Raw genomic sequence first — 13,098 nt, forward strand, 5'->3', positions numbered from 1 at the left:
TGATATGGTACTACAAGGTCATTAAGATAAGATGGGGCCTGATTATTTAAGACCTTGTATGTGAGGAGCAGGATTTTGAATTCTGGATTTAACAGGAAGGCAGTGTGGGAGAAATGTGCTCTCTCTTTCTAGTCCCTCTCAGTAATCGTTGCCAGGCTAAAGGTCTGTGGTACGTAGTCGACTCATAAAGATTGAAGCAATAATTAATGGTAGGACTTCATTAAAGTAAAAATGGTTTTAAAAAAATAACCACTGTAACATTCTTTCTGTGCTGCTTTCTGTTTTATATTGCTTAAATTGAAAAACCTGCATATACATGCTGGGTTTACAAAGGATATAAATCTCATTTATCAATGAATACACACTCGTGCAGATTATAAAATCATTTTAAATACATTTAAACTCTTCTACTAACAAATTAAAATGTGTCATTTGCATTTTAAATATTTGCATGGAGTCTTTGTTTTGTTTTTCTGTGGAAATGACCAAACTGTCCAAACCCCACTTGTCCTCTGAGTGGCTTCTGCTTAGGAGGGTTGTTGGAGATTTTCCTAATCTGAGTCCCGCTGTGGTCGACTGGGTTCAGCAGCGATCGTGCAGCCCTTCATTCACTGGGTCAGGTGGCCAGTCATTCTGTAAGGGAGGGGCGAGAGACTGCAGCGCCATACAGGTGTAAAGGGAGGGAGCAGAGTGAAGTCACGCCATACAAGCTGGGTGTCGTGTGTGCGCGTGTGTCACTGGAAGGAACTAACAAATATGCAACAGCTTTATTGATGTTGTTTTATGGTCATTTTTGTGTTTGTTTCTTTGTACTGAACTGACTATTATGGGGTTGTTCAAGCAAAACAAGACGTTTGAAGAGGTCGCCTCAGTAAATATGCAAAACTGTACATATCAATTAAGAATTCATGTTTTTTTTAATTGATTGAAATATAATAAAAATAATGTTTCTTGCACTCCTAGTTTCATTCACCTAGTGAGGCATTCTTTATGCCTTTTATTAATTTTGGGGTTTATGATAAGTAAATAAATCTGTCTTTTTTATTATTTCAAATAAATTCAGGGTGAAGAAGAAGCTGATCAAAATACTTAAACCAAACCTGATGGTTTCCATCTTCTATAATTGTAGTCTAATAATTGTACAAAGGCGGTTCTTCTCTGCGTCTTGTTTGTTGTGTCTCTACGTGAAGAAAGCTTGTGATTGTGTGTGTGTGTGTGTGTGTGTGTGTGTGCTAATGTGACTGCTCACTTACATAACTTTGCTCTGCTAAAAATAGCATCTCAGAGCTGAGCTGTCACTCTGTTCCAAAGTGCTGGGAGTATAAATACATGCAGTGAGTGAGTTTTCAGCTGTGCTGCTGTCTGAAAGATGAGCTCCTACAGTTTAATCAGTGCTGCATGTACCTGCTCTCTACAGTAACCTGTAAAATGCTTAAGAACTCCTCACCTAATATTAGGGGCTAATTTTGGCAGGAGCCTGAGTGATATTAGACAACATTTGCCAATATTTTTGTATTGGTAAATTGCCAGTAAGTGAAAGAAGTAAAGAACAGACAAGAGAAACACCCTTCAACCCTTCAAAGCTCCTCCAGAGGGCGCTCTGTAACTAACTCTGTAACTTCCTTGTTAGCAGCTGGTGTTTGGCACAAATACATCCAGCCGAGCCCAGCAGAGTGAGACGAAATGTTTAAACTACATTATCATAGTTCGGACTACACATTACAAATGTTCAGAAAATCTGTTTGTTTGATTTGTCCCAGAGGATATTGAGTTAATATAAAAATATCGCAGAGTTACATCCACCAAACACAGATTATTCAGCACAGTGATTACCAAGCATATGGGCTCAAAATGTGGTCATAAATATTTTGTACTTGAAAATCGGTTTTGTACTTGTAAAAAAGATTTGTGCGTGCGTAAAAAAGATTTGTGCGTGCGTAAAAAAGATTTGTGCGTGCGTAAAAAAGATTTGTGTGTGTGTGTAAAAAAGATTTGTGTGTGTGTAAAAAAAGATTTGTATGTGGACTTAGCCAAAAACCCCTGCAAGTTACAACTACGAATTTTGACCCCATTTTTCTTCCTTTCATCTGATTGGTCAATGTCATGTCAATCACAAATGTAACAATCCAATCAGAGAACAGATGGGTTTGGCTGTCGTAGGGGCGGGTTTTTTGAACTGCAGGTCCTTGAAGGGTAATCTCCCTTCAAATATCCGATAGCAGTTAGGTCCCCTTACTTTCAGCAGCTGTTGAAAGGATAAAGTTGTGGTATGTCAGTGGTTAGAAATACCATTATTACTTTAGGATTAGTTTAACACAACGTCAGGGCTGACCCGGGACCATTGTTGTGAGTCACAGCGAGCAGCATAAAAGTCCTTTCACATCGGACGCAGGATGTGCTGCTAATGCTAACTGCTAACTAAAAGCAAAGGATCCAGAATTTGTTGCTGCCTGCTGGGCTCTGTGGGTTTTTGCAGCAGCTCTACCTGTACTAGATGCACCTGCTCCTTGTCGTTTTTATCTCTGACTTTATGTGAACTACAAGAGTTTCTGTTTTTTTTTTTGCTCGTTCTTCAAATGTTCAATAAAAACATGTATGCTAATTCATAACGAAGAAAGCTTTGTAATGAAGACTGTCATTTCCAAAACACTGCCCCCCCTGCGTCCGCAGCGCTGTTGAAAAGGCTGTGGAGGTCCCTGTATTAAACACTGTGACACAAAAATCACCAAACTCGGACGACCACAGACTGTTTTCCTTCGTGGTGATGAAGGAAAACGCTGGGTTGGCATGTAAAAGGGCATTTATTCCCTTCAAAGACCTGCAGTTAAAAAAAAAACCGCCCCTCCGAGAGCCAAACCCATCTGTTCTCTGATTGGATTGTTACATTTGTGATTGACATGACATTCAGCAATCAGATGAAAGGAAGAAAAATAGGGTCAAAATTCGTACTTGTAACTTGCAGGGTTTTTTTGGCTAAGTCCACACACAAATCTTTTTTACACATACAAATCTTTTTTATGCACGCACAAATCTTTTTTTATGCACGCACAAATCTTTTTTATGCACGCACAAATCTTTTTTATGCACGCACAAATCTTTTTTATGCACGCACAAATCTTTTTTACACACACACAAATCTTTTTTACACACACACAAATCTTTTTTACACACACACAAATCTTTTTAACACACACAAATCTTTTTTACACATACAAATCTTTTTTACGCACGCACAAATTTTTTTTACGCACGCACAAAATGTTTTTGCGCACGCACAAATCTTTTTTACACATACAAATCTTTTTTATGCACGCACAAATCTTTTTTACACGCAACAAATCTTTTTTACACACAAATCTTTTTTAGCACGCACAAATCTTTTTTACGCACGCAAATATTTTTAACACATACAAATCTTTTTTACGCACGCACAAATCTTTTTTACACATACAAATCTTTTTTACGTACGCACAAATCTTTTTTACGCACGCAAATTTTTTTTTTACACATACAAATCTTTTTTTACAAATACAAACATTTTGAGCCCATACAAGCACACTGTCCTGATTACTGCAGAGAGCGCGCACTGTTCTACACCCGGATGGACAGATGAGTCGACTCCAGCATTTTACATGGAGATTTTCAAAGTCTCCTTTAGCTTTTGTAAATGGTGGCACCTCTTTCTTTTTTCCAGCTGTGACCACAGAAGCTTAAGGCTTGTGTTTGCTAAGGTCTTACAATCTTTCATATGAAGCTAATTGGGACTATTTTTTTTTGTCCTGAATTTCTTCCAGTAATGCGGTTCTGCACTAGATCTGATGCCCAGGGGTTGCATGATGTTGCTGTGGCAGTAAATCACACTGGTACATTTTGTTGTTATTGTGTCTGGTTTCGACATTGTAACAGCTGGACAACTTTGAAATTAAACATTTCATATACCGCATGTAACAAGGTGTAGTGACAGTTGGACGGTTAAGTGGGGACCAGTGGAAAACGCCTTTATTTGCACATAGATGAAACCTACATGACAAACTGTGATATATCAGCTGTTCTGATGTTCTGTGTGTGACCTACTGTCTTTATTTTCCCACTGCAGCTCAGATTGAAATAATCCCCTGTAAGATTTGTGGAGATAAATCATCAGGGATCCACTACGGGGTCATCACCTGTGAAGGCTGTAAGGTAAGCTCCTCCTCCCTCCCGTTGTCTGCTAAAGTCAATTTGAGCGCGTTATAACCTCAGTTAAACCCAACTCTAAAATACAGTAAAGGGTCCAAAATGTACGGCCTCCTTCACATCGTCCAAAGTTATCCAATGAGTCAGTTTGGATTCTGGCCCCCGGTGCTCATGTTTGATGTCCCTGCTTTAAATGATAAGCCTTTCCAAGTCGTTCAATCACAGACTGATCTTTGTTACATCTGTGCAACAATTAATGTTTGAGAATAGTTTGCACTTTGAATCCTCCGTATTTTGTCTTTTTTTCTTTAACCAGGAAAAGGCCTCTGCAATCATCCATCGCTGGCGTTTTTATGTGGCACAGCTCACCAGTGCATTTATTGTGGTGTTAAACCAGTTTTCATTTGAGTTTAAAGTATTTCCATGTATTGCAATATGATTTTATACCCATACCTGACCAGGCACGTTTGTATGTTTCGTACAGAATTTGGTCTGAAACATCAGTCACGAGCATCGGGCTCTAAACCATATTCTACCTGGTGAGAGCGGTTCTGTGAACAGGCAGGTGTGTTCAGCCACAGCAGCTGCTGATGTGACAGCTGGAGGCTTATTTCACAGCCAGCATGCAGCTGAAGCAGCCTCCAAACAAACCACAACATCTGCACTAAGTCGCACGTTAGATGTAAATGATCTGCTGCTAATATGACATAATGATATTACATAATGTCATCTGAGAGAAATCAATGTTTTCCCTTTAAAGTTACTACTGTTCCCTTGAGCTTGACACAGAGTGGCATCATTTGTTAATTTAACTATAATTTGAATTACAGACATTTTTATATTTTATAATTTTGATGCATTTCCATTCAGATCTATACAGGCTATATTGGCTCTATGAGAAGAAGGGTTATAGGCCATCTGTGATGCATCTATAAACTAGTGGGATCAGGAAACGTGAACAGGTACTATAAACGTACCGGGGATATGGTGATCGTGGGCTGAACCCCAGTTTGCTTCATGTATTTCTTCACACTTTCAAAGTGCTGTGAATGTTTCCTTTTCACTACATGGTGCTGAAGGTAATGTTGACTTTTATTCTATAACTATGATGCTGACATCTCTAAAGCATTCTCACACATGTTTTATGTGGTTCCCACATTTCTTGAGGTAAAATGCAATAAAATAGAAAAGAATAGAACAGAATAGGACTTTATTGTCATCGTGCATATACAATGAAATTCTGCTTTTTTTCCCCATCAGGTTGATAAACAGTTAACAGCTTCTTTGTGCTCTACATGGCACATGGTCTCCAGTCTTTGCCTTGTGATTACATTCACATTTCTGCATTGCCTGTTATATATTCACTGACTGCTTGTGAGAGTGAGCTGCTGACAAGCAGACTGAAGCTAGCAGAAATAACTTTCATGTGTTTGTCATCTGATAGCCTTTGCGCTCCTTGGTTTACCAATTTCTCTGTATATGCTAATAGGCCAGTCTGCCATTACTCTGTAAAATGGCTCATACAGAGGTACACGGGTGGATACGGTTTGTTTGTTGTTGTTACTGTTGTTGGACATCCAATGAACACTATATTGTGAAGCATTTGCTCATCTGCCTTCACACAGTGACATTCATTTCTTAACCCAAAGAGTTTAACGGGATGTGCCTCATCCTTTGCAGCTGTAACAGCTTCAACTCTTCTGGAAAGGCTTTCCACCATGTTTATGGGAATTTTTGAACATTCTTCTGGAATCGAAAGGAGGAATGCTACATCAGGTTAGACACTGATGTAGCATGACAAGGCCTGGCCCTGGCTCACAGTCTGCGCTCATCCCAAAAGTTGAGGTCAGGACTCTGTGCAGGCCAGTAAGGTTCTTCTTTGTTCATGTCTTCATGGACCTTGCTTTGTGTACTTGTACACAGTCATGTTGGAACAGGAAGGGGCCGTCCCCACACTTCTCTAACAATTGTCTAACTTGGATGTCTTGGCCAAGATATCGTCATCATCAGTGATGATGTCAACCCCAGCCTCAGCTCCAGTTCCAGCTCCAAAGCCTAATCCTTTGCTTTTTAAAAAAAAAAAAAAAAGCATAGGGTTGAAAAAACAACAAATTAATATTAAAGATGAATTTAAAAAATAGGGTTAGGATTAGGATGACTCTAAATCAACCAGTGGCCATTAGTTGGAGCCTGGAAGCGGCAACTTTAAGCTGAGTTTTGACAAGATAACTGGCTTTGATGAAGAGGAGCCGTGGCTCTTAATATGATTGGAGACTGATGAGACCGCCTTGGCTTCACATACTTCCATATTTCAACCAGACCGTGCTCTGTGTATGTTTCAGAGAGTGAAATGTAGTGTTGTGTGAACAAGTGTTTTAAGTCTAGGAATGTTAGATTAGTAACTTTGTGCATATTACAAATATTCTAACTATATTGTAAATACTAAAAAGCAGTCCTAGGGAGGCAGTTTAGAGGCCTGTAATTTAGTTCAGTTTTTATGCTGGTAGGTTAGTTAGTTTTGTTCTATTTTATATTTCTACAAAATCTCACAGTAGCTCCAGTCCTTGTGTGGAAGTCACATTTGCGTTGTGCTCTGGGCTCCAGAGTGCAACACAAGACAACCCCCTGTACCCCAGACAGTCCCCCAGACTCTGATGATAGTCTGAAGCATTTGTCTCTTTGGTCATTGCAGTCTGGATTAGTTTATCATTGCAGAAAAATGTAAAAAAAAAACGTTTCTTTTTCTCAAATTGAATTTTTTCTTATTACTTTTTGTTATGAAGAATATTTTTGTCATTCATTACACGTGTTTGTGAAAGACTTGATTTTATTTTTTTTGTTTTTTTGTAAAAAGATAACAATGTTAGCCTTTTCTGCAGCTATAGGGGATTTATGGCATCACTCTTGGCTGGAAGCAGTGCTTAAACAATGGAAAAAACACAAACTTTGTCCAAAAACCTCTCATGTTTAGCTGTTTTCCACTTTTTCTTTGGTCATTTTAGCCTTTTTGGCCAGGGTGAAGGGAGTATCTGCCATCAAACAAGAAGACAGCTGCATGTAACTACGACGGTGTTTGCTAGTTCACCTTACATGCATTAATGTAATAACGTGGTTAGCCTACTCAACGTAAATTACACACGAACAACATTAAGCTACTCACGCAGAGAAGAACGGCTGCTGCTGCATCATCATCCGTCATCATTTCTGCTACACTGGCAGGGCTAGGGGCCAGGACTCTCTCTTCGGGTTTTTGGGGGATGTTGCTAACTCCGGGCCGATAACAGGCACCACACCGCAGTAGATGTGCACGGTGTGAGGTCTATCAAAATATGGCGCATTTCTCGCTTTTAAAAAAATGCTATGCATCGCCAGGTGTTTCATCAGATTCGAGGAGTTACCTCCTTTGCACAGTATCACCTTAAAGCACTTGTTGCAGGCTGCTGAGTTTGCATCTTTTGCTGTGAAGTACAGCCAGACTTTTGACCGCTTCGCCTTGGGCATTTTTAATCTGTAGCTCTGCTCTAAAAGAACGTACGTACCTGGGCCCGCCTACTATCCTTGGAAAGGTAAAATGATTGGCTAGAATCCAAAGTGTATGACACTCAGGAAAAAAAAGCACCGAAATAAAGCACCGAAATGTGCGCTGCTTTTCGGTCTGGTTACTACCGTTCAAGGTTCAAGGTTCTTTATTATTTGTCACATGCATAGTTATACAAGTATAACACACAGTGAAATGTAGCCTGACACGCTCCTCGACATGTGCAAAATTGGGGGGGGTGTAGAGGAAGAACATTATATATATATATTATATATTATATATATATATTTATATTTTTTTTATATTAATTATAGTATATATATGGGTAATGTGCAGTAGTAGCACACACACTCTGACAACACCACACACACCCACCACACACACACACTACACACATAGTATATATACCATTGATGTCAGAACCGGTGCCATCATGGCACCGGATACCGGTGCCCATCCCTAATGGTAAGTGATAGTGGGGCTGTGCATCCTTCAGGAAATCCATTTTGAATTGTAGCTCCATGAGTGCACTGAAGATGCCAAAAGATTGCAAAGCAAAGAGTAACCAGATTTGATGTTTTTATACTGGGGGAAGGTCTCACAGTGATGCACATTTCATCCTTTGCCTCTATGATCTCCAACATGAGCACAAACATGAAGGCTTGACTGTTGTTTCAGTGATCAATCATAGAGATCTTTTGGTATGAAAACAATGATTTTAATAGAACTCTTTCGTGCTCTCTCAGGGTTTCTTCAGGCGTAGTCAGCAGAGTAACGCCACCTACTCGTGTCCTCGCCAGAAAAACTGTCTGATCGACCGAACGAGCCGAAACCGCTGCCAGCACTGCCGTCTGCAGAAATGTCTCGCTGTGGGCATGTCCCGAGACGGTAAGGCAAACACATGCACAGCAGATCTACACGTTACGAACATATCGAACCCACCTCTATGTCCAGAATAACCCTGAAGTACAACAACTGTGTGCTGTATGTGTATGTTAACCCTAACCCTGACTCTGATCCAGTTAATTCATAAAATGTAAATGAAAAATATATATTTGATATAGTGATGCAATGATAACAAATTTTTCAAATCTATACTATACCGATACTTCGATCTGAGTACTTACCAATACTTCTACTACACACACACACACACACACACACACACACACACACACACACACACACACACACACACACACACACACACACACTAAATGCAATGAATTGGAAGACAGTTTTATTTTATTCTCTAAAATAATAATAAAAATGACCACAAAAATAAAGTTTCAAGTGAAAAATAAGCACTTCTGTTAAATTATTGAATTACAAGTGTCCACATTGTAATTCAACAAAATATAAGTGAACTATTTGGCTCTGTCTCCAGCTTTCAGAATAATAAATAAACACTTCTGTTTGGAATAAAATCAATAAGTCGTCGCTTTTCCAAAACCTGAGTTAAAGTTGGCTGTTCTGGTCTTGCGTTAGCCTTAGCGAACTCGGTGCATGATGTGTCCTCAGATCTTTTATTAAACTGCTTGTATTGAACGATTCCCTCCCCTGGACACCTTACCGGCCTTGCTTCTGTCATCTTCACATATTATAGGTAAGTCCCCACCTGACCTTTTGTTTAGCATAGCTACAGCAGCCTCCAGTTTTCTTTTTTTTATCTGGACCCGCCAGCCTCACTCGCCTAACCCTGCTCTTGTTTAGCACGACATGTCCCCCCAGCGGCCAATCTAAAAAATTACAAAAGAAATGACAAGCCACCCTCTGACTCATGAAATAAGTTGGCATCGGTTAACTTTACAAGTATGAGTACACACACATTATACCGTACCGGCCTGATACCCGATACCAATATTGGTATCAGTGCATCCCTATTTTGATATCATATAGATTTTTTATGTTGTTATTACATGAAAAAACTTTTGTTTTAGACTAGAAAAGCACTACATATGAACCAGTGTAGGATATGATATAGTTTCAGTGTCTGTGTAATTTCTTTCTGTTTTCTACAATGAGATGTTCTGTAATGTTGGACTCATGTCTGCAGCATAAAGGTGTAGATTTGCAGATGGCTGTTCGATCAAAGATGCCACGCCCCTAACTTCAATATTTAGGTGAATGAGAAATTTCAAACAATCCCATCTAGAATATTACTCAAGGCTGACACTATCCACAGTTAACATGGGCGTCTGTTGGGACTGACTTGCTCTCACGAGGTCTCTGATGGATTGTAACGGGTGAAATGTATGAAATCCTACGTTTCTGTCAGCTTGGTGATCTAGTATGAAGGCAGATAAGGAGGCTAATCAATGTCAGCTCTACTTGAACACTGGTGGTGAGTCTTGTTAAGCGAATGAGTGCTCCGCCTCTGAAACCATAACGGCTAGCTTTCACTTTGGCTGAACTGTCACAGAAATCAGCATGTTTTTGTTTCATTGTTTCCAGGTCTTCATTCTCTGTCAGGTGGCTAACTGAAATCTTTTCCTTCTCTCCTCAGCTGTAAAGTTTGGTCGCATGTCTAAAAAGCAGCGGGACAGTTTGTACGCGGAGGTGCAGAAGCACCGCCTCCAGCAGCAGCAGCAACAAGGTCACCACCTCTTGTCCCATCCCAGCCTCGGCAGCCCGAGTCCAGTCGAGTCCGAGTCGCTGTCTTCTCACTACACCCTGTCCTCCACTGGCCTCACAGAGCTACCTGATGAGGGGGGACACTACGTGGAACAGAACTCGCCTGAAGGCGGATCTTTGTCATCTAAGGTTTGTTGTCTCTATTTTCAGGACAGTTTATAAACTCAACGATATTTCCTGTGTTTTCTACATCAATCTTTTCCTCCACAAACAGGGAGACTCTGCAGGAGGAGGGGAAGGAGGTGGTGGGGGGTTCTACTTGGACATCCAGCCGTCTCCGGATCAATCCGGACTTGATATTAATGGCATCAAACCGGAGCCCCTGTGCGACTATGGATCCAGTAACGGCTTTTTTCCATATTGCTCCTTCAGCAACAGAGACGTGCCACCCACGGTGCCCATGGCTGAGCTCGGTGAGTGGAGGACTCAGGAGAGTGAGATGTTTGTGCACATTTTACTGGAGTTTGTCTGTAACCTGCCTCTTTAGCTCCTTTCAGACCTGCTTCCTTTACTTAAACTTGTCTGGCTTGTCCATTAAAGTCATCGATGTGGCTCAGTAGGCACCTATCGAAGGATGGATGGGGTAATCGTCAACAAACATGCTTTACATAAATACAATCAAACCATAATTTCTTCCTTTTTTTAGGTCAGCTGTCAGTCAGTTTGTGTTCCTCCAGATTAAAATAATTAAAAACACTGAAACTAACGTAAAAATAAACATTTAGAGAACAAATTCTAACAAACTCTGTACCTGAAAAATATCGTCAATTGTCTGTTACGTATAGCAAAAAAACAGGAGGCAACACACCAAGGAAGGAGCACAGGACTTGTATCGATGGCTTTTTCATGAGATGGAGCTGGAAAGGTTGTGCAGCAGGTTGGGATGATTAAGCAAGGAGATGGAAATGTACCAAAGAGTCAAGAGGGAGTGTTGAGAAGATGAACGGAGCTGATGGAAGACGGTGGAGGATGGATGGAGGGCAATTAGTGAATCAGGAAGTGTAGGTGGAAGAAAGAAGAAGAATGAAGTGGAAAGGCAGTTGAACCAGGTGACGTATAGGGGTGGGCTTTAATAATCAATTCATCGATTAAAATCGATTCTGGCTTGGATAACGTGATATCGATTCATTAAAATCCTGAATTGATTTTTTAATATAAATGTATTTTGCCCGAAATTCCAGAATCTCAGTTGAAACGTCACAAAATTTTGACAACCACCAAACAGCTAAAACAGTAAATGAGAGCAGGTACATGGATTCTGCACAAAGACGTAAACACAAAGCGCGGACTCGATCAGAATCAGTGAGATGTCGCCTTTCTCACCGACGGCACGGACACGGTCGGGGCTGAAAGCCGACAGCTCGCTGATTCTGATGTTTCGGCGGGTCCGCGCTTTGTGTTCACGCCCTTTTTGTGCCGATTCTAAAGCTGTTAGTTTTATCTCCCAATATTGACCAAATATTGACCGAACCAGCAGCAAAAGAAGATCCAAACTGCGCTTCACATAAACATCGTCATGTATCTTGCTTTTTTGTTTCCCCCACACTTCATCCCTCTCTCTCTCTCTCTCTCTCTCTCTCTCTCTCTCTCTCTCTCTCTCTCTCTCTCTCTCTCTACCCTTATTTACCCTTATTTTATGTTTTTTTTCCTTTTACTTACTTACGAAAAGAAAACCTAATTTCTGCCTTTCAATAGGCTTCTGAACAAATTTAAACTTTTTAAAATGATGCAAAATGCAAAACGGTCAGCAGTGACTCTAATGAAACCGCTGTAACTTCAGAGGTGATGTTCATATGTTGATTAATGGTTTTCTTTCGTTTTTGATGTACTGTGGAATATTGTTGTAAAATCCCAGGCCAGGAAAATCACCTTCATGTTTTTCTGTGTTTTATCTTCAGCTACTTTGACACAATGCCATCTGCTGTGATGCTCACACCTTTGATAAAGTCTGGAAAGTGTCAGCTTCCTTTTTATAGATACAAAAATATGTAAATGGAAAAATTTCCCAGATTCAAATCGAATTGAATCGAATCGATTCTAGAAATCAGTGACGATACCCAGCGGACCTCAAAGATGTGGGAGGAGTTGTTGAAGCTAAATCAAATCTCTTCACCTCCTTTTAACCATGTTTGCTTTGCTGATGGAGAAGGTTAGGAGTTGCACTTTGTGGATCTAGAGGAAGTGTGTTACTGTATGAGGAGGTCTACGTGTGGTAGACTGGTGCATGACATGTATGATTTTTACCAATATCAAAACCCACTTTATCAGACGAAGGGCACACCTGAAAAGAAGTGGAGAGGAGTTATTTGCATTGTTTTAATCCTACACAGCTGCTCAGCAGCTGGAGATTCAGTTTCATGTTTATTTCCATTACGGCCTCTCAACATGAATTAAAAAAAAAAAGTCCTCCACCTCTGACTGTGCAGTGCTGAGAACAAGACAAAATAAATACAGTATTAAAAAGACTCATCATTTGGTCGAATGTTGTCGGCAGCTGCACAAAGATGAGGAAATATCTTGAAATACGTGAAGCAAAAAAGAAAAGAAGGGGAGAGATGGAACGAGAGGCTACAAAGGGAGTCAGACAAAGAAAGAGAGAGAGAGAAGTGAGGGGCAAACGGAGACAGAAAGGTGGTTTAAAATAGCAGGAGGTTGGAAACTCATCTTCAGAGCTCATTAAAATCTCTGTGTGGTAATTAGCTGTCTGTTAATTAGGGCCAATTGGGACGTGGCAGGGCGCTCGTTGGGGG

General features: G+C 40.4%; 1 protein-coding gene across 3 annotated transcripts in view; it reads left to right on the forward strand.

Moving 5' to 3' along the window:
• Positions 1–13,098, forward strand: part of LOC102311338 (nuclear receptor ROR-alpha A) — a 186,344-nt gene that overhangs the window by 164,868 nt on the left and 8,378 nt on the right. For 2 of the 3 annotated variants that reach the window (XM_005943498.2, XM_005943499.3), the window contains exons 3-6: positions 4,097–4,182; positions 8,461–8,602; positions 10,221–10,477; positions 10,563–10,761. In XM_005943498.2, coding sequence (XP_005943560.1) covers positions 4,097–4,182; positions 8,461–8,602; positions 10,221–10,477; positions 10,563–10,761 — 684 coding nt within the window. Of the gene's footprint in view, positions 1–3,461; positions 3,864–4,096; positions 4,183–8,460; positions 8,603–10,220; positions 10,478–10,562; positions 10,762–13,098 lie in introns of those variants that run through there. The other variant, XM_005943503.3, reaches the window with a different exon arrangement.

The sequence above is a fragment of the Haplochromis burtoni genome, unplaced genomic scaffold (genome assembly GCF_018398535.1).
Source record: "Haplochromis burtoni strain Fernald_Lab_line unplaced genomic scaffold, NCSU_Asbu1 Contig_365, whole genome shotgun sequence".
NCBI lineage: Eukaryota > Metazoa > Chordata > Actinopteri > Cichliformes > Cichlidae > Haplochromis > Haplochromis burtoni.